This window comes from Taeniopygia guttata, chromosome 1, assembly GCF_048771995.1.
Source record: "Taeniopygia guttata chromosome 1, bTaeGut7.mat, whole genome shotgun sequence".
Lineage (NCBI taxonomy): Eukaryota > Metazoa > Chordata > Aves > Passeriformes > Estrildidae > Taeniopygia > Taeniopygia guttata.
In genome coordinates, this window is record NC_133024.1 from 90,211,574 (window position 1) to 90,233,323 (window position 21,750).

General features: G+C 38.5%; 1 protein-coding gene across 21 annotated transcripts in view; it reads right to left on the reverse strand.

Annotated features, from left to right (window-relative positions):
* Positions 1–21,750, reverse strand: part of MCF2L (MCF.2 cell line derived transforming sequence like) — a 150,503-nt gene that overhangs the window by 22,945 nt on the left and 105,808 nt on the right. For 15 of the 21 annotated variants that reach the window (XM_030279823.4, XM_072933404.1, XM_012569619.5 and 12 more), the window contains 8 exons: positions 15,881–15,971; positions 6,396–6,515; positions 5,454–5,570; positions 4,796–4,945; positions 4,004–4,128; positions 2,164–2,278; positions 1,085–1,204; positions 94–285 (listed from right to left, as the gene is read on the reverse strand). In XM_030279823.4, the coding sequence (XP_030135683.2) occupies positions 94–285; positions 1,085–1,204; positions 2,164–2,278; positions 4,004–4,128; positions 4,796–4,945; positions 5,454–5,570; positions 6,396–6,515; positions 15,881–15,971 (1,030 nt within the window). Of the gene's footprint in view, positions 1–93; positions 286–1,084; positions 1,205–2,163; positions 2,279–4,003; positions 4,129–4,795; positions 4,946–5,453; positions 5,571–6,395; positions 6,516–15,880; positions 15,972–16,549; positions 17,716–18,074; positions 19,817–21,750 lie in introns of those variants that run through there. The other 6 variants (XM_072933447.1, XM_072933436.1, XM_030279890.4 and 3 more) reach the window with 6 other exon arrangements.

Genomic DNA, 21,750 nt, shown 5'->3' on the forward strand with positions numbered 1-21,750 from the left:
GAAAACTTCCATGATACTGAGATAAAGTTACCTACCATTATGACAACTGTTCAACTGAGGTTTCAGGAAACAACTGTTGCATACTAAATTTACCTTCTCTAGTAAGTCATGCAGTTCCAGAGATTTGTTAAGAAGTTTTCTCCTCCGTTCTGTCTCAGTAGTGAAGGCATCACAGAGATGATGAAGTTCACTGCATTTTGGAATAATGGAGTCCACAGCATAATGATTGCTTTGAATAAAAGCATCACGCTCTGAGGCTAACATTTTGGCTTTTGTTACAGTTTCCTAAGAAAATAAGCACTGATTAAAGTACGTCTTTCCTTAGATCAAAATCAATGAAACAATTTTTACACAGTGAAATCACATACTGATAAAGAATACATCTTTAGTTAATATCTGCCTTGCTTAATAAATCAAAGTGATTTCCTGTCTTTCCAGATGCCCAAGAACTTTCATGTGCCAGAGTACTTCAGAAATAACAGTGAATTTAATTACAGGCCTCCTTGTGAAGGAACCACTGTTGTCTTCCTATGACTTACTCAGCAGGGTCTGTGTGTGTATAATACAATTTGGGGTACAGCAACAATCTGAACTCAAATTTAAAAAACCTATCTCAGCCTTAAGAGCAACAACCTCACTTAAAGAGCAATTTGTTTCATTGTGAAGCACAGATCAGAAAAAGATTCCCTTTCTATACTGTTCAGTGCATGATTATGTTGGCCATCTTTATTGTGCATTCAATACATTTCTTATCTCTAAGATTTATTGAAAGACATGGCTTTAATAGGAATGGAAGTGGCCTCTTGATCAGTAAATGCAAAAGTTGGCTATGTAGACACTTCATGCAATTCTTACATGAAGCAATCACACTTTGTGTCTTGTCACTGCTCTTTGTTGAGGGATGTCCAAGAATTACTCTGATCCAATGGTTAAAGACTTTATTTCAGATTCCTTCTGTACATTACCTGAGACACTGATTCTGCCTTGTTGTTAGCTTAAGCTGGCACACTCAACAACCAATTCCCATTCCCCTCTGCATGTGCACTGTCATAGTAGAAATTAAAGAGACTTGCAGAGTTCTTACATCTGATTTTTCCTTAAAGTTGGCAAGATCTTTCAAAATATGCTCCACATGTGAACGGCTGTTTCCCACATCTGTGAAAGCAGACAGTCTCTCAGACACAATATCCAAAGCTGCTTTGACCTGAAACGAGATACAGCTATATATGAATGAAGAGACCTCCACCTCTCCAGAGACCCACCAATTACCAAGGTGATAGCCACTACCCACAGCCAGGTGACACATTATATTATGTGGTTACTGGGACACAGAGACAAAGCACCTTTTTTGTCAGCCTACCTTCCCCCCCAGTTCAAAAGGAAAACAAATGCAAAGAAAAGGCAGTGAAGTAATCCTGTTTCCTGGTACTGAAAAAGATGCAAGAACACTAATGCTAAGGAAACATCTCTGATCTTGCTTTGACCAGATGACAAGGACATGAAGTGACATTAATGTTAATGGCAGAACATGAGGGAGAGGTCCCCACTCCAGCAATTGTTTTAGAGACAGACAAATGCTTGCAAGAGTGTTTCTGAGTGTTGCTCTTGTGAAGACACGGGGGCTGTGCTCCGAGATCAGCTACACCAGCATAAAGGGTCTGTAGGTGCCATCAAGCACATGAGTTAAGCAACATGAGATCAGAAACTGGCTGTGAAAACTGTAGTGCAGCCTCCACCCAGCTTCTAACACTGTGGTTGCAACTTCCCACCCACAGTGTTGGAGACAGTTTTCATAAAATTTCATCCAGAACATTTCGTTGAGACTTGGTTCCATAAAAGGACCTATTGGCAAGATGAAAGTGTTGCAGCAGCATTTTATGTTTCTGTGGTACAGAACAGGTTTCAAAGGAGTTTTTGAATGCTTATACACTGCTGGGTGCATGGAAAAATCTTCCTAAGACTGCAGAAAAACCCAAAACGTTATGTCTCTATAGGCAAGAATCCAAACTAGTAAAGATAGGGTTTGTAAAGTAAGAGCAAGTACAAGAAAAAGATTGGAGAAAGCTTTCAAGTACACACAAGAACTGTAAAATCAAGAGTAGGAAGCATTTTCTGAATCATTTCTATATTACCAAATATTGACTGCCACCAAGAAGTTCTCACCTCTCTGAAATTCTGTTCAAAATTCCGAAGGCGCAGACACTGCTCTAGTTTTTGCTGATGCTTCATCCAAAACTCATCAAAGGCAGTCTCTGTTTCATGTAATTGAGCCAGTAGCCTTTGAAAATCAAAACAAAACACATAAAATAAATACTTTAAGAAGGATGGGTACAACCTTCAAGGGACAATGCAACCCTCCACAGTACATTTAAAAAGTCCTCCCCAAAGCAGTATTTTTCAGGACAAATAAACTGGACACAGGAAACATTTTTTGTATTACACAGTACCATTTCCTACAATAACACTGATGTAAAAAACTGAAACTCAACACAAACATTAATTTCTGAAAAATGGGCAAGTGCTTATTTTAAGCACCTACTCAGCTTTGGCCGGAGGACATGGGGAGCTGGGGCTAACATGAAATATGTAAATGTGTGTGGGTTAAGACTTAGAGGAACCCAAGCCTTAGGCTCACAGGAAAATGTAGAAAATTTGAACTGCTGTGAGCAGCCAGCTGCCCTTACGTTTCATTCTTTGGAGCAAAGCTCACTATAAACCTGAAGGGCATTGCTCCTTCTCTTTCAAGCAGAGCTATTAGTTAAATATCACAGGCAAGTGTACAGCTGTACTGTGATGAGGAAAACCTTCTTTGATTATAACTTTGGCAAATTACTTAAAACTTTCACTTCTTATCTTGCCTTCTATTATTGCATTTGGCAGTATGATATCCCATGGACTTTATACAGTGCACTTTGCTGTACTTAGGCTACATCCAGGGAAGGCAACCCATCAGAATTTTAATGAACTTTTGTCTTTAAAACTACAGAAATGAACTCTGAATTTACAAGTTAAAACCAACTAGAGAAAAAGCAGTGACACATGCACACAGAGTTTGTTCCAGCTTCCGTCAGATACTGTATTGAAGAGGAATGTTATGGATAAATTAGCAACCCCCACCCTGATCGTCCTTGGACAGCTGATAGCAACAGTGACCAAAAAAAGTGACTTCTGCCAAACTTTGTGGATTGGAATGGACAGTTATTTGGAATGAAAGTCGGCCTGAGTGTAACAGAAACATAGAATGACAGACAAAAAAAGAATGCAGAATACTGCCTGGGGGAAATGAGCTATGCTTTCATAGTTTTGCGAAAATTTACATCTGTGCTACAGTGATATAATGTCTTCAAACCTGGCAGTAATGTGAGCGGGGTGTGTATGCGGCAGGCAGGGAGCAAAGGAAAACAATACCTATTACTTATATGCCCAAAGGCAGCACATAGGAAATTGGTGCATATATACTTCAAGAGTAGTGTACTCACTGGCAGCCTTTAAAAGCTACTAACAACATTGATAAGTTAACAGGTTTAAAAGAAAAAAACCCTCCCACTTCAAAGGGACCTAATGGAAATGGACAAATCTACTGAAAAGAAGGGATAGATCACTTCAGTGTTCCACTCATGCCTTCCATACAGCAGCAAAATTTCTTGGATTGCACATCAGTCTCTAAACAAAGCATTGATATTCTTTAGAATAAGGAAAAGATACTCAAGTATAGAGTCCAAATGTGACAAAAATGAAAAGAAGAACAGTGTAGTGTGCTGTCAGAATTCCAACCACATTTCCCTATAGCCAGGTGACCCCGTAGTGGGCATTAGGGGGTTACTTTTTTCAGGAGAGATATGACAACAGAGTTGTTGTTTCTGAAATTATTTATAATGTTCACGCTGAAACATTTGATTGCAAATCATAAGTATGCAAAGCATAAATATGGAATTAAATAAAGGAGCTGGGGAAGGGTTGAAAAAGCAGAAAAGCAGTATATTTAGTATTTCACACCTCTCACCTTTCTACCGTTGTTTGATTGTCTAGCTGATCTTGATTCAGTTTGTAATCAGGATTCTCAGTAACTGGTTTTGTTATACTTCCAAGGATATCATTTCCCTGTTCTACTGCTACCCTGATATCCTCCTACAAAACAAAACAAAACAAAACAAAAACCCCCTACGCTGTAGTGGCATGTTGTTTTTTTAAGTAGAACTCACAGGGCACTGAATTGAAAGGATTTCAGTAGCATTTGAGCAAGCACAGTTTTATTAAAAGCAGTGGCTGACAACAGACAGTAAATGATAAATGTCAGTTTCTTCCATGTTTACCATCTTAAGACCCCAGTGTAACTGGGATGAATTTTCATAGTAGACAGCCTTGTAGTGTAGCTTTAGGCTACAAATATCTCAAAAATGTTAGATGCACAGTTCTGAAACCGCCAAATAGCTTTCATTTAATCCTTTTTGAAAGAACAGTTGTTCTTTCAGTTGCTTCAAAAGGCCATATATTTTAATATGCATGCAAATACAATCAAATTTCCTGTTGCAAACAAAACTACAAATTAAACACACCACTACTTACAAAGAAATTACTGTTTTGCGTACAATCCATTATGCATTTGTACATACATAAACTTAGTTTCAAGAAATGTCATTTTTCAATGCAAAAAGGATTTTTAACATCAAAAAACCAAGTTCAAAAATATATCGTTGGTTCACATTACTACTGTCTATTAGCATCATTAATATTGCTAGCTATAAATCGAAAGACAGTGTAACTAGAAGACAGCATCTCTACAAAAATTACATACCTTCATTTTGTCCTTCTTTTCTGTGTGTGTTGCAAGAAGGGAGCTGGTTGATTGCACATCATTTGGTAGTTCTGTTTCAGCCAGCTCAGTCCCAAAGGACTGAAGAATCTGAGCTGTTTGCTTAACCTTTTGGGCGAAACCTTCTATAGCCTTTTGGAATAAAAAGCATTAAAGATGTTTTGTGTTCATCACACACATAAGTACAAACAAACATAAGCACATAAAATATAACTCTCAAAACAAACCCAAACAGATGAATTACAAGACTGAAAAATGGCCAAAGTAGAATTTTGCAAGCAACAGATACCGTCACCATTAATTCCTTAATTGTATATTTTTCTTAGGCTTGTATCAGGTGTATCTTCTTCATATTTTTATAATCTGGAGTTATTTTACAATTTGAGTCTTTTCTTTCTTGTAGCAAAACCAATAAACCTCAACACAATAACGCACTGTAGTTCCTTCGCCCCAAGTGTTCAGAAAACCACTCCCAAGTTATTACTCATATTATTTCTCTAAGATGACTAAGTACCATTGGGAACATCTTCTCACACGGAGCAAGTCAACTTGCATCACTTGGAATCTGTTTTATAAATGACAGGGTATAAAACAGAAGGGTTCATTAAGCTGAAAAGTTAAAACAAAACCTAAGACTTACAGTGCGACGGGACAGCCATCTGTTGTGGCAGTAATCCAGGGTGCCACCAAGATCTTCTGTTAATTGTGTCTTATCAATGTAACCCTGCAGTTCTGACACTGAGCCCAGCATTATGATCTGCAGCAGGACAGAAAAAAAGCGAACGTGATCAGTGGTGACAAGTCCCTTGTTAATGATTCTAAGCTCCATCCTTCAGACACCGACAGAGAAGATGCACTTTTTAATATAAAAGTGAGAGATGGAACTGTTTCCTGTGGATGTAGAAACACAAACTTAACAGGTCTTTCAGGTGAAGATGATATAAATGTAAATGACTGAATATGGGCATGGACACCAGGCATATTAAAAAAAAAGCTTATGGATTATACAGCATAGCACTGCCAGATGTTTTTTTATCTTGATAAACCATATCATATCATATTTTCTAAAAGCAACATTCATTTCTTGTTAATTTTTCCTTGTTATCCTAGGTCTGCAGGACAGAACAATAGTGCCTACATGGATTTGTCATGTAAGGAGTGGTTCCCCAAAATAAATGAAAGATGGGGGAATATTTTCTTAAAGACCATCTTTCCCCCTTGAAATTTACACTGATAAGTACAGTAAGTTTTATATCACCAGCTCATATATTTTCAAATTTTATTTTAAAATATAAATGCTGTACACTTGCAAACAAAAGTAAAATCTGTGGGTTTATTGGCAATATAACAGGCATCCATTGTACATTTGCTCAAGTGACAGAGACCACAGTGTTTGTCCAAGGGAAATGCATCTGCTTCAAAATTCACACACTCTTTCAAGAAAAAGCAATAATGAATTAGCTAAAATTGCTAGACTTGCCTCTAAGCATGGCTTTTTGTTGGGGTTTCTTTCATCCTCATTGGCTATCTTAAGTAATTTTACAGATTCCTGGTAGTAAAGTGAAAACAGAGGATTACTTACAGGTACTTTCATTTTAAGCTCATCTTTGTTGAATCTGAAAGCAATGTCTGAGAGAGCTCGATGAAAAAATCCTGTTGGGCGCAGAACGAGGACTAATTGCAGGTTTCCTGGGAAAGATGCCTGCAAAGCAAGTTTAGCCTGTTATTTTCTGTGTCTCAGCTCCAGAAAATATTTTTGAACAAGGAGAAGCCCCTGATAAACCACAAACTAACTGTATCAAAGGCCTCCCATAATGGGGTGACCAATCATATTGTTGCATGGCCAGTACAAAGAACTTCATTCAAAAGACATTTACTTGTCTTTGGGAACAGGGATCTATTCTCTTGGAATCAATTTTTTTCAGGGCTGGCTTGTACTGCTCTTCAGCTAAGATTGCAACCTCCCCAAGGAGGCTAATTATCAAACAGCAGTGGCTTAGTATTTTTTAACAGCAAGACTTTCATGGTTGCTTCATCTTCTCTTTAAATAGAAGGTGCCAAAGAAACCTCCATCATTGTGTGAAATCCTAACAACAAACTTCTAATTTGTGCATATACTACCTGGCCAGTTGCCTACACAAGTTTTTGCCACAGAAGTTGAATTTCTCAGGCAGTAACTTAGAAATAAGCTTTAATTTGGCTGGCAAAAATAAAAATCAAGCATAAAAATTCTCAGTTCTGTTTCTCCTCATCCACTTCCAACTAGCAATCTGATGGATCTTTCCCAGTTCTACAACAGATAGAATGAAAACAGAAGAGAGAAGAAACAAAAAACCCCCATTAAATTATTGAAAATCAACCTCTGCTGTGGCAGAGCTTTGCATATTTGGCATTTAGCCACTCTTGGAAACATTTTCCTCTATTCAGTATTTCCACTGTAGGAAGGCAGTGAAATTCACTAAAGAAATGATCATTATAATGATTAAGTATGCAATTTTCTTCATTATACTGTTGGAAGTTATTTCACTTTTCTAGCAAACTGGTTTACCAGAGGGAAAAAAAAAAGCCAACCAAAAAAGCCCCACTTGACTGAAGGAGCTGTTATGCTATGCTCTGTTCCAAGCCTACTGGAACTGTTAGTATCTGGAAGGATAAAGAGAGATTTAATAATAATTTTGAGGTTTCCAAGGGTTCCAGGTACTTAGCACTAGACATTAAGAACTTTTAAAGGGAAAAGTAGTTTAACACTTTTCGGGAAAGCTTCAGAGATCCATTGTGGTTCCCCAGATACTCAGTACACAACCAAGATTTCATTTGACTAAGGAACCTTACAGGCTTGAGCTTCACAATCTGCCCCCATTCAGTGACGCCCACATTTTCTAGAAAGTACAGTGGTTCAGTTCAGACTCAAAGGAATCTGAGAGCTGGGAACAGAATCCAGGTAATTCTGAGAGCCCTCACTAGCTCCACAGCCTTGCACTATAAAATTCACTAAAAAAAGTACACTGTTCACTAAAACTAGTACAGCCTGTGAAGTTAATAACCCATAGTTATCAGAGGAAAAACTTTTCATAGAAAATTTCTGACTTTATTCAGAAGAAAAAGAAAATATTTTGCTTTTCTTACTATTTTTTTCTGAATTACCATACAAAGCAAACACACAAATTTATTTGAGAGACATTAAAACAACAGACAAAAAAAAATATTTAGTTAAATCTCCCAGATAATAAGCCTTTTAGAAGGACAGCTGTATTTACTTCTCTCATTCAACAGACCTGTCAATCTATTCTGTGCCTGTAACAGCAGCGTTCAGTCCGATTGAGCAGTTACTTTCTACCTTTAACTTCTAAAATGCAAAGTCTATTCAATAGCAATGCAAATATTTCAAAATAAAAATGATAGAAGAGATATTTTTTAGGTAACACATTGTGAAAAAAAATAAGGTGCCTCCTTGTGAGACATCCACCCCACCATATGATGTCCTGACCCACTGCCTATGGCAGTGAATGTCTGCAACCCATTTAGCCTTGGAGCACTGGGAAATGCCCTGGACAGGCTGCTAGATAATGTCATTGAGGCTCCTTTTCCCCACAAAAGATGATCTTTCAAGGTCCCTCCCAACCCAGTCTGTGATTTTATGACATGTAGGCTATTATTGAAGCAGACAGCAGTACCCAAATGCAATCTAATAGTAAATTTTTCTTGACTATGTATATTAGGTCCTATGAAATAGAGTTTAATTGTATGATGGAATTAAGTATGGTGTTCAATTCAATGAAAACAGAGAATACACACTGCTATTATTTTCTATCTCAATGTGTCAACGTAAAACGATGCTGTTGAAGTCAATACAGTCTTGGTATCACTTGAATTCCCATTCAAAACCTGTCATAAAATTCCCTTCTCTCTGAACAAAACCTCAAGTTCTAGATTACTTTGACTTTGTCTACAGTATAAACTTGCCTCCACTAGTCTGTCTTCATTTGGTTTTGGTTTTTTCTCTTAAAAAAAACCTCCAAGTCTTAAAAAAAATGATGCCTCCTTCCCTTGTGGCTAGGAGCAAAATCTGCAATTAATTTCTGTGAAACAAGAAAGGGAAGTTGTGCTACAGTAAACAATGTTGGACTTGTGCCAGCTATTACAGTTTATCAAAGGTTGTATCTGCACTGCCAAAATACTACTACTTTTCCTAACATTTTTTTGCTAAAGCCCTGATGACTTGCAGAGACAATACTATGATGTAAGAGATACTCCACAGATGCCTGTGAACTTCATTGACCAGTCAACTTAACCCTGAACACTGGAACAAAACAAAAATCCTCTGTTCCAGTCCAGCAGCATATTTGTTTGAAGCCATTGTATGCTAACCAGACAACAAACAATGACTTCTCAATAATGTTTTGCTTAATATCAAGCACCAAGAAGTATTCATGTTATGTTCAGCAGAGCTGAATAATCAAATAAAGTGCCTTCAAGGACTGTTTCACTGAATTCAATGAACCTTACTCAGATTCATTGAAGGGTTTGCATGTTGAAATACTGGGCTGTTTTTTTTCCCAAAGTGTCTTTCTTTTTTAGATTAATTAACAGTACCCTCAACATCTTGTCTCATATATTGAATTTATCTGATTTAATGCTAATGCAAAAAAGACTAGGCGTCATGTATTTCATATGCTCGGCAAAAACTAGGGGAGCCCAGCCCATAAATTCATTCATCTCACTTGCACTTGTTTGCTACTTCATGACAGTCATGGGATTAGTTTTCTATCTGCTCATCTCCTTCACTTTCTCATCCAGTCAGGTCAGTGCCAATTCCAAAGAGGAAAAGATGTAGACGTGCACATTGTTATCAACTTTTAATTAAATCTGACCAAACCAGGAATTTGTATACAGCACAGCTCCAGTGTTCCAATACACTGAGATCTTTGTTGCCCTACAAGTACCCTGAACCTAGAATATGGGGAAGAACCTTTTCTGGCTGGACAAAATAGAGAACAATCTTAAATTCTCCAGAAAACCAGATAATAATTTCTCAGGAGCAGGTTAATCTGCTTTGAGGCATCTGCTTCTCAAGGATGAGGAGCCTTTCACTGCATGCCCCAGGTTTCTGGAAAGGGGAAAATGTATAGACTGAACTCAGATGAGTTCTGGGCAAAATGCAAAATCAAATGACCATAGAATCACAGAATGGATTGGATTGGAAAGGATCTTAAAGATCACCTATTTCTAACCCCCCTGACCAGGTCAGGAACACCACTAGACCAGGTTCTCAGGTCCTCATCCAACCTTGCCTTGAACACTTCCAGGGCTGAGGCATCCATAACTTCTGGACAACCTGTTCCAGTGCTCCACTACCCTTACAGAAAATAATTTCTTCCTAACACGTAATGTTAAGTCTCTCCTCACTCAGTTTAAAACAACTTCCCCTTGTCCTACCACTATATGCCTGTGTAAAGTCATTCCCTCTATTTTATAAACCCCCTTTAAATACCAAAAGGCTGCAGTGAGGTCTGGCTCAGGGTCTTCTCTTCTGAGCAACCTCAGTCTCTCAGCCTGTTCTCACAGGAGAGATGCTCCAGACCTCTGATCACCTTTGTGGCCTCCTCTGGACCACATGTTAGCTGCATATAATCCTATCATTTTTCTTCACAGAAATTACTGGCAGAAAGGCTGTGTGTACTGCCAGAACGGACCCTGAAGTTAAGCCAGCTTGCAGAAATATCATAACCATGTGAGCCATCAAAGAGCTAATAATGCTTGACTTGGTTTTAGTAGTTCTGTCTCAAAATATTTGGAACAACACTAATTTTCATTTTATGAGCAGCTTCAAAATACCCACATTGCCAAATTCTGTGATGGTGTTTTCCCTTCTGCACTTACTAGTATGCCATAAGCCGCAGAGAACTTATTTCCAAAATACTTCTGTATATAAAGGGCCTAGTAAGTACTTGCTTACCTATTTAGAACTGTATATTCCTGGCTAGAAAGGACAAGTGCCTTACATATAATTCTTGTCACAAAAAATCTTGAAATAAATCAGTTCATAAAAAGAGCAGCTTGAAATCTAATTTTAAAAGACATAGGACTGTTTTGCATTAGATCTATGTATAATGCTTGTGACATTATGATCCTGCTTTCTGAGTTTAAGTGACTCCTCTGTTTTTATATATTCAACAAATACATTAAAAAAAGAAAAATAGCTAACTACACAAGGATAACTGCAAAAGTGCCTGCATGTGAAGTAGTCTCAAAACATCCAAAGCAATCAGACAAAACCATACTGATCTCAAAATAAACTTACTCATTTATCATTTACTGTACTCATTCATCATTTACTATACTCATTCATAACAATAGCCACAAAATTAATACAAATCCTGTTCCAGCTTCATCATACTGCCGATTTCTAGTCTTAAATCCAAGTAAAATGAAAAACATGACTGAGCTTGAAAGAAGAGCAGTGTTTTCAAACTTAAGCCATACAAAGTGTGAAGTGTTATTATACTTTTCAGGACATGATGCAAAGAGCTAACTAGAAACTGGGCTAATGGGAAATACCTATCCATATAAATGTAAAACAGTGTCTTAAAATACTTAAAAAAACTTACCTTTTCTACATCTTTTCAACACTTAACAACATATCTTTTCTACATCAAGAACTCATTAAGAAATTAAACATCTCTACAAACAAGGCTAAAGAACTCAAAGTTGGATTACTGCAATTCAGCATTTCTCACCTTGGATATCAAACCAATAAAATTCCAGATGGCACAAAAATGGGACTGCCTGACTCCTGCAAGGTTTAGGCTGGTATTACAAAGTCAAAGAATAAATTAGGTTCGAAAACACCTCCACAATCATCGAGTCCAACCTAAGCACTCTGGTGTGCTGTATCCGTTGGCTTCTGGTTTCTTCCTGCCAACCAGAGGTCTTGGCCCTGATCTTCAAAGAAATGAATGGGCTAAGCCACTGTTACAGTGAAGACTGCATTTTGATTTATGAACAGCTAAGAAAAACAGTGCTCTGGACAAGGCAGCCAAAACCAGAAAGCACGAAATCTGCATGCAGTGCATCCTTAGTTAGTGGTGGCAAATCACAAAGCAAACTTCTTTTCCAGGAGGCAGAATAAAACCCATCTCTTGTCACATTTTGAAAGGGCTGCAAAGTTTTGTAACTGATAAAAATTCCTCACTAACAAATCAACCAATCTCCATCCTAACTGCTTACTCAAGAGCAGTGGCCCACAGGTACATTATTCCCTATGCACCAAGGAAGTTTATTTTCCCTGGACCTTCAGTTTAAGGTTGATGAATGGCTATGGTAAAATTTTAATGATGTTGAGTGCAGTTTTATGTTTGACTAAAAGAGTGAGTTCACACTGCACACTTTCCCTCTAGAGGAAGACAATGATGACAAGACAACAAGAGATTAATACAACGTAGTGACAGAGACTTAATTTTTTTTTAAAAAATACTCTAGAACTGTGAAGAGAGCTGTGTGAAAGCCTAGAATGCATTGATCAGTAAAAAGCCTTGCTCCTACAACTGTGGATTGAATATTGTTTGTTTGGTGTGATAACATTAAGAGAGAAAAAGAGGATAAAAAAAAGAGTCATTTTTGACTGCATGGAAAGGACAAGTGGATCAATTTGTCTGGCATTTGTCATTCACCCAACCTCAGCTGGGACAATACAGAGCTGCTTTACCAATCAACATGACTGCTTCTCCTTGCACACTTGTCCATGAGACTACGTAATTGTCCAGTCCCAGGAGCTAACAGGTTCAGCAAGGTCTTGCATGCCTCCTTATATTCTGAATACTATGTTTAACTGAAAACAGGACATTTTAATACAAATTTAGGAGAATCGCTGCAGGTGACAGGGCAAAGAGTTGAAAAAATTTTGTATCCTCAAACAACAATGTAATACAAGTGAACAACTTACAACTACTAACCGCAGTATTTTTCTTGTAAGAACTTTCAAATTCTACCGTCTCTCTAACAACATGACAATTTGCTATCAACAAGACCTCACGCTTAACATTAAACTTGGCTCTTGGAATCTCTACCAGAATTTCACCTCTCAGCCTGACTATCCCAGTACCAGATTCTTCCTAGGCTAATAACTTCACCTAAATCAGGGGGAAAATGAAAATAATGTTGTTTGCAGTGTCTCTTAAACCACAGAGTCTGCAAGTCTCGTGCTTGCTAACAACAACATCCTGGGCTGCCTGCCCATTACAACTTCATCAAGTAGAATAAAACAATAGCAAAGTCTGCATGCCTGGCCATGTTCTTCCCACAATCTCTGTCACATCCCAGGAAAAGAAGTGCCATATTTCAGCCCAGGCCTCTGGCTTTGCTCTCAGTCCTACTGTGCTGCATGTGCTGCAGCAGCAGTCACCCTGGGTGAGCAGTGCAGTCACTGGCCTTCCGCTATGTCTGCAAAAATAGGTTAACCTCATCTTCAGAGTCTTGACTACAACAACCTTTAAGTATCAGTATGAAATACAGATTCAGCTCATCATTGCTCGTTTTCTGCCCCAGGAAAAATAAAGTACCCCTAACAACAAAGTAGGAAAAAATTATGATTAAAAATTTTTAGTAATACATTTTCCACAATAATTTCAGCCTGGAAAAACACATTTTTTAGTTATGATTCAAAACATACTTCTAATACCCACTAGTACAAACCAAATGTGTATGAAGAGCCTTGAAAATAACAAGAAATAATAATAACAAATCCATGCTAGTATGAATTTCTGTTTAACAGCTGCTCAGTGCTTACAAATACATGTCCTACAGTTGCCAGGGTATTAGTGATGGACAGATGCTCCAGCCAGGATATTCCCAGCAGGCAGTGCTCCAGCCACAGCACCCATATTGGCATTTCAAATTGAAAGGAGGTAGGTTTAGATGGGACATAAGGAAGAAATTACTGACTGTGGGAGTGGCAAGGCACTAGAACAGGTTACTCAGAGAAGCTGGGAATTTCCTATCCTTGGAAGTGTTCAAGGCCAAGCTTGAATATGGATGGAGATTTGAGCCACCTTATGTGGCTCAGGGGGGTTGGAACTAGATGATCTTTAAGGTCCCTTCCAATCCAAACCATTCTGTTATCCTGTGATTGAAACTGCCAGAGCTATCAGGTTTTTAGACATCGAGTACAGTCCAGATAGCCCAAATAACACTCAGAGGTTTCATAACCAGCAAAAGGGAATTCTGACTGTTAGAAAAACCAAACAAGTGGAAGTTTCCAGTTACCCTTGAGCCATTCAAAAGAAATGTTTGTCTATCAGTAGGACCTCACTAATTTGGCACAATATACATATCTTGTATATTTGGCTTTGTTTTTTTGTTAAACAACAGACAGCTGAAATTAATTAGATTTCATTTATATCAAATACTATAGCAAAGATATGATGGACAAGAGCAAACAATTCTTCACTACGTCTTCTTTTGGAATAGGAACACAATATTTTCAACTGTTTGGGGCTGATGTGACCATTGCTGAAGTCCAACAGTAGAACTGCTATAGATATATATACATGGGTACAATTCAAAGTCAACACTGTTGCTGTTCAACAGAGAAACAAATATAAAAAAAATCCTGCCTTTAACAGATTAGACTTCAGCTAAGAAGCATGATTCTTCTTTCAGAAAAAGCTCACAGAAGAATGAGAAAAGCTGAAAAAAGCAAAATAATCCATCAGCAGTAGTACTGCAACTTTGCAGTGCTCCTGCACTTAACACCATTCTCTGGGCAAATCTCTTAGGCACCAACACCATCATGACAGTGACAGTTCCCTTATAATGGGGAAGAGTTGCTCAGTTCTGTTCACTGTGCTTCAAAGCAAAGTAACACACACTGGAGGAACATTACCATAAATGTTATCATCATGGCTAAAAGCAACTTGTCTGCAGTGGCTCCCTAACCCTTACAACCCCAATTATGCAAATAAAAGGGCCATAATCTGTGCAACACTTATCTGTCCTTGAACACAAACTACAGCACTGACTTTTGAGTGATGCCAAAGCTCCAGACAGAGTAATTTTTCTTCAATCATCCTAAATTATGCTCCTCTCAGTTTTCACTACTGGAATCTGCTCAATGCTGCATCTCAAAATTTCAAGATGAGCTGCAACAGCAAATTTTGCTCATACGTCAATATATTTTCAATGTTTTAACAATCCTACCATGATTATTGTGTAAAGAGTTGTATTGTGGGAATGTTATATCATTATATATTCATTCATTGGGAGTAATACAACCTTTAAAGATGTATTACTTTAAAGTAATGGACTACCTTTAACTAATAATAACCAAAAGATTCTTTGGCCACCATCAGGCCACATTAAAATGACATCTACTGTGTTGATTTGACTTTTATCTTACAGAGTCAAAAATTTTCAGCCATTAAAAATTAAAAGATATGTACAGTTTTGGTTTTCAGCCCTTACTGGAAGCAAGGATAACAAGGAAGAAAAAAAAGGCAACCAATGAACCAAAAACTTAAAAAACCAAGTAAATCAGCAGTAGGATAAGCACATGATAAACACAGATCTATCCTTCCCTACTTTTGATTAAAAAAAAAAAAAGCCTCTCGTAAGTTTCTTTATCTGATTTTAAAAAATATTACTTGAAAGGGAGACTGGGAAAGTTAAGAGCATGTACTGTTGATTAATCACAGAAGGCACATAAGATTTTCTTGCTTACATGTAATCCTTGTTTTAAATCAAATATGACAAGAATAGTTTTTTCATATGAACTCCTTTTACAAGTGGTAAACTCCTCATGCAAATATTAGCCCCCACCTGGAGAGCCGCATGCTTACACATTCACTTTCTCCAAGTGCATACTTAAAAAGATGTCCTGAGCTTCAGACTGCATTAAAAGCACATCATAGACACATGATGCTCTGTCTGGGATACAACAGACCTACTGGATACCTTCTGTATCATCTGTTAGCTGACATATTGTTGCAGAGAAAAACATCATGCTTTGCACTTGTAAGAGGAAGATTCAACACAGAAATATATTTCTAAGGAGACATTTAAGACAGTACTCACTGCTATCCGCAGTATGGAAGCTTTCACGGAGGTCCATTTGTCCTGTCTGCGATCTATGACAAGAATAAATCCAATTCCAGCATCTCGTAAACTAAGTTTGGAGGAGGAAAGAAGAAAACAGGAAAGTTTAGTTAAAAATACAAATGTAACTCCTGGTTCCCTCACACAGAAAAGCAGTCAAAAAACAGAGAAAAAAAAAAAGTAGTTTGACCCTTTTGTGAAGAATTTTCTTCATATAAATATCTTAAATAAAGACACACTATACACTGTTGCAAAGATGCAGCAGTGTTTCGCAGAGTTTCAAAATGTATTCAAGTAATGATTTCTTCTTTTTCACAAAAGATAGTATTTACATTTATTGCACAGGGATTATTTCAGATGAAAATGAGACTGATAGATTCTCCACTGTTTGGCACAAATATAATCCCTTCCTCATGATGGTGTCAGTATAATTTCAGGATCAAAATAAAGTTGTTTTCCTTTCGCATCTGCTTTTAACCTTCTGTTTGAATTGTCTTCCTTCTCACTGGTACTTAAAACTCCTTAAAACCACAGATCCTTCTGATCATTCCATGATACTGCTCCACGTATCTGAAATTCTCATATGCCTCCAGGTTGTAAACTTCTTCCTAGGTGCATTTTCACATTCAGTAAACAAAAAAACCTTACAGCATTTATACCCAGTAAACCATAGATGAGAACAACGAGCTCAGAGGCACTTCTCTGGAATGGAAACATCTGTGAGAGAGATTCAGCTCAAATCCTGCCGTACGGGTGACCTTTCTCTTTTGCCTGTGCTCAGCTGCATGTGCTGCCGAGCCCTGACCAAGGGATGTGTGCTCCTGTTTTGTAATTCCCCATCTAAGCCAATTGTGCAATGCCAGCAGCGGCCCTTGCCAGCCAATCGCAATGAAAATGGAATCAGCAGGCAAATGCAAGGCAGACAGGCTCAGATTTATTGTTTTCTCATACATTTGCTCCTTTTTCAGTATATGTGCTGTGTTTTTACATCTGATGATTTATTGCAAGGCCTGCCGTGGCACTGTGTGACCTGTAGAAATACTGTGCATCAATTAGTTACGGTAATATCTTAAAAGAAAAAATAAAAATCAACACAATAGAATGTCAGGATTCTTTATTCAAGATTGCTGAATCATGGAAACATCAGCTTTTCTTTATAAGATTATGTCAGTAGCATAATGATAAGAGGATATTCAGGAGGGTGAAGAACACAGGTACCCAGATGTGTCATCTTAAGCCACTCTTCAAAATTATACATTTAAACAGGACTCACAGTTTGTTCCCTTTCTTTTACAAAATGCAGTATCTCTCAAATTTACAGACATGCCTTTTAGTGGGAAACATGAATAATCAATAGAAATGCAGAGGAACCCTTACTTTCTTTCAGAAGCAGCCCTTTCAGCACAGCAGAATGTTAGAAGCCATCCTCACTGCCCACATTCAGTGCACGTTACTTAACTCTTGCCTCTGGGTTAGGACAACACTGATAAACAACATCTGAGCACTTGCCTTGTGAGCCTGACAACCCTTGCAGACAAACAGGGCTTTATATTAGTAACATGCTTCCCACTACAGTAAATTTCCATTATTTACTAAAGTTTCCCCTTTTCTATTTCTTTATTTAAAGGGCAAAAGAAGGAGAGAGATCCAGACTGATTTTAGCCTCCTTCTGTTCCCCATTTAAAGGTCTCACAATTTTAACCTTTAGTTACTGAGCAAAATAAAATTATAATAGCAACCATGTGCCACAATAATCAGATGGCAAAACAAATTCCTTGGGTACACAGCCTTAATGTGGATCTTGGAGTGTGCAATGTCATCTAAGCCAATCAACTCGTAAAGAGTCTATTTTCCTTGCTCAGTAGAAGTTCCCAGGAGCCCTGAAATCCCTCCTTACTTCCTCAGAGGAAGCATAATCTCAGAATACCAATATGCAACATTTATATAATAGTTCAAGAAAATACTGATATTTCAGTGCAATATGAATAAAATTAAAGCCTCTGAAAAAGCATCAATAGGATTTCTCTCTAGGAGCACACGAAAATACAGGCTCAGCTGGGATCCCAGAAATTATCTACAGGGCAGCTCCACATAGTTAATCATCTGCCTCAACACCTGACAATAAGCAGAGCTCAATATCATTATCCTAGAAAAATAAAAAGACAAGGCTTACTTAAGTGGAAGAATTAACAAAGAAAAGCACATCTCTAAGATAGCCCAAAAGATGTCTTCAGCCAACCTTCTTTTTCCACTGGATCAAATAGAAGGATCAAATATGTTGTGTGCTTGCATGAATCAGCAAGCTCATAAAAAGCATAAAAAGCCAGGATTCCCCACTGCCGCCTAGAAGAGACCCGGTGGCAAAGTCTTGAGTATCTGACTTCAGACTGTTAACACTCCACTAATATAGACCGGTGGGAAAAAAAAAAATGCCATGTTCCAAATCAATCAGGGTGGGAAAAGTACTTGTTATCTTGACAACAGTGCCTTGTTGCAAAGGCCTGGCTCTGGAGTCTGGGATCCAGCTCCAGCAAGTCACAGGCAGGAAGCAACAAACCAAACTAAAACATTGTGTACAACAAAGTTGAGAACATTACAAAGAGAACAAAGTCATGTATTCAAGAAAAGTAAATATTGAAAACAGGTCTGTTTGCCAATGTACCCTTGCTCTACTGACCTCTCCTTGCTGCCAGACACGCACCTGCATATGGAGTTGCAAGACACCTTGCAATACCCTCCTCCTTTCTAGGGCATAGGGTGAACAATGCTTTGGAAACAAGCACATACTCAATTTTCCTTTGGCTCCTGATTTAACTGTGAACGCCAGCTGTCCTTCTTTCCCTCAGCCATATTTATTACATTTTATCCTGATATTGGTTTTCCCCTACCCCTCCATGTGCTTGAGAGGAATGCATTTTGTTTTGTGCTCAGTGTCTCAGCAGAAGCATGCTCTGATGAGCACAGCTCATCAAAAGCTCATCAAGCTTTTTTCCCTGCCTTGGTCCAGCTGCGCTGTACTCATCAGCTTAGTTCACATCATCTTCTCATGCCTCTGCATCCTTCTCCAATAAACTTGTCTCCACCACCGACATTTGTCTCTCCCATTCATCACTCCTTGTCCCAAGAGCAGTTAAAAAAGTTTTTGTTTGTTTGTTTGTTTTAAATTTTAGACTATCAGGATGAATAACATCAGTTCTCACCCCTTCCTGAATATCACAGTCCCTTCATCCTCCAACTGTATTATGTCCCACTCCATCTCCCAGTGAGTTCCCTGGGTGGACACTTCCCTCAGCTGTGGTCCTGCCTGTGGAGCCCAGCAGCTTGACTGCACTGCCTGCTGGTCAAGAGGTGGCACTCACATCCCATGCCACATCCTTCCTGCTCTCAGCCCTGGTAGCAGACCTGGCTCTAGAGCAGCTCATCCTGTGACCACAGAGAGGCTTCTGCTCAGCCCCAGGATGAACCAGGACACTTTTGGCAACAGGAATAGTTACTTAGCATCTGTGGCCTGGGATTTAGGCAGGTTTTTCTCAAGGTACTTTCTTGACATAAAAGCCATCATTCTTCTGAGTGTCAAGTGTGAGTCCTTGAACAAAGGAAGAAGACACTAGAGCTTCTTAAACATTTGTCTCAATGTTTGAAGAACATGGTGGATTTGTTCCCTGGCATCTTAGGAACCACTCAGCTATTTTGGCTGAACTTTACACTATAAAATTAGGTGGCACCTCACAAATGGAAACAAAATTTGGCAGAGCTGTAAATAACTAGAAAGCAACCCTTAAAGTGAGAAATATTAGAAAACCTTAGCAGAAACACCTGTCTACTCAGGCTTCTTAACATTTCCCATATTAATTTTTTGTCTTTAATGTATTAACTTGTATCCGGTGTTTTTTCTGAAACATAATTTATATAAACTCCTAATTCAAATTTAGTATTTCCTTCCTTTGTTTCTATCCTAATATATGCACCAAAAAAAAAAAAAAAAAAAACCAAACCAAAACGCACAGACCAAAACAAAATTCCCAAAACACCATGGGATAAGCACTGTTCTTTGTTTATTCACAAGAACAAAGAACAGAACATTTTTAGAAAGGCAGGGAACCATCCCTGCTTCTGCAGGAAATGTGTCCAGCAAACCCACAAAGGCCAGGTTAGAAAGGTAGAAAGTGGAGGAAGAGGAGCAGGGCCACAGAGGACAGGAGAAAATGAAGAAGAGGGTAGACTTTCTGCTCAGGCCCCTCCCCCTGTCTTGGGGAGCCAGTGTAAAACCTTTAGGAGGAGGTGTCAGTGAGGTTGAAATACCTGCCCAACAAGCAGCCACTTTTCCATGCAGAGCAGGAACCGAATTTTCCACTTAGTGACTCCTCACTTTAGATTATGGGGACATCTCTTTGTCTTGTTTGCAAGACTTATTAGCTCATGCACTTGGGGGAAAGGGTGGGAAAGCTTATAGTACATAGGACTCTAGAAAGAAACTTCCCTCTGGGGTATGTGGAAGCAATGACATAAACATCCTCTGAAAGATCCTTGCATTTCTCCAAGGTATGGGTGGTAACCACTGCTACACAAATAATTTCCTATTGCTTCTATGCTGCTGTATGAAAGCAGTTAGTATACATTGATCTCTGCTACAAATGAAACAAAGCAAATCTTCGGGCTCATCCCAGAACCTTGAAAGTATCAAACCTCTGCACGTTTGAAATTCTGTCCAGAATTTTAGGTTACATAAGTCCACTTATTTAAAACTGAATTTCAGTCTTACAGCTTTATTACTGAACAGTTGGCCTACATGACAGTCAGAACTGCTCCCTACCTCAACTACCTCAGCATACAAATGGAATAGAAATTCTTGTTCTCAAGGGCTGAGCAGCTATTTCTATAGTAGGACTTCAGTAACATTTCATGGAGAATTACTGCATTGAATAGAGCACCAAGGCAATGTCTGCAGCAGTCTGTATCATAAGCAGAACTCCTAGGACAGGGTACCACCCTATCCTAAATCTTCCTCACCCTCAGCACAGTGACATGCACACACCGCTTCAAAAGATGTGAGGTCTGGGGCACCTCACAAATCCCGATCCTTTTTTTTGCATACATCTGTAAACCTATGTAAGAAGGACTTGGATTGGCTCACCCACTCATCATTGGTCACTTAGCCTAGGAACAGACCATTGGAAATCAGACACTTAATGAGCAAGATTGCTCATTTCCCAAGAGAAACTTTGCATTCTACACTTGCAGAGACAAGACACTTCAAACTGACTGAACCCGAGCCACCTCAAAGACTACTTCTCCATCTCTCCTGTTGCTGCTAGGAATGATTTCTCGGGGGGTGAAGGGGAGACAAGAATTCTTTCTTAATCATCAGTGTTTCACACACTAAAAAAATGAAACCACGAATGCCCCAGCAATTAATGGAAGCAGAGAAGATCCACCTCCTTAGTGGCCTTTATAAATGCTAGGAGACAGTAAAATAATATAGTGAAGAATGTGGTATTAATGGTATTAACAAATCAAGATAAAAATCTCCAGTACAGCAACTAGGAAAAGAAAATAAACCAGCTAAGCCCTGTGGTGATATTTCACTGTAGCAGTTTTATGCTAGTTTGCCAGCAAGGAAAAGGGCAGTTAACAATTCATCTGGCTGCACATCTCCTCTCCTCCTGCCCCTTATGTAGGGTAACCCACACTACTTCAATTCGACCATTAGCTACATCCTAGAGGATGCAGTGTTTCCTAGAGCAGAAGAATTTAATGGGTTATGAACTTGACACAAAAAAAAAAAAAAAAAAAAAGGAAAATTCAGCTGTAACATGATACAAAATGTAGCACCCAGCCACTAAACCATA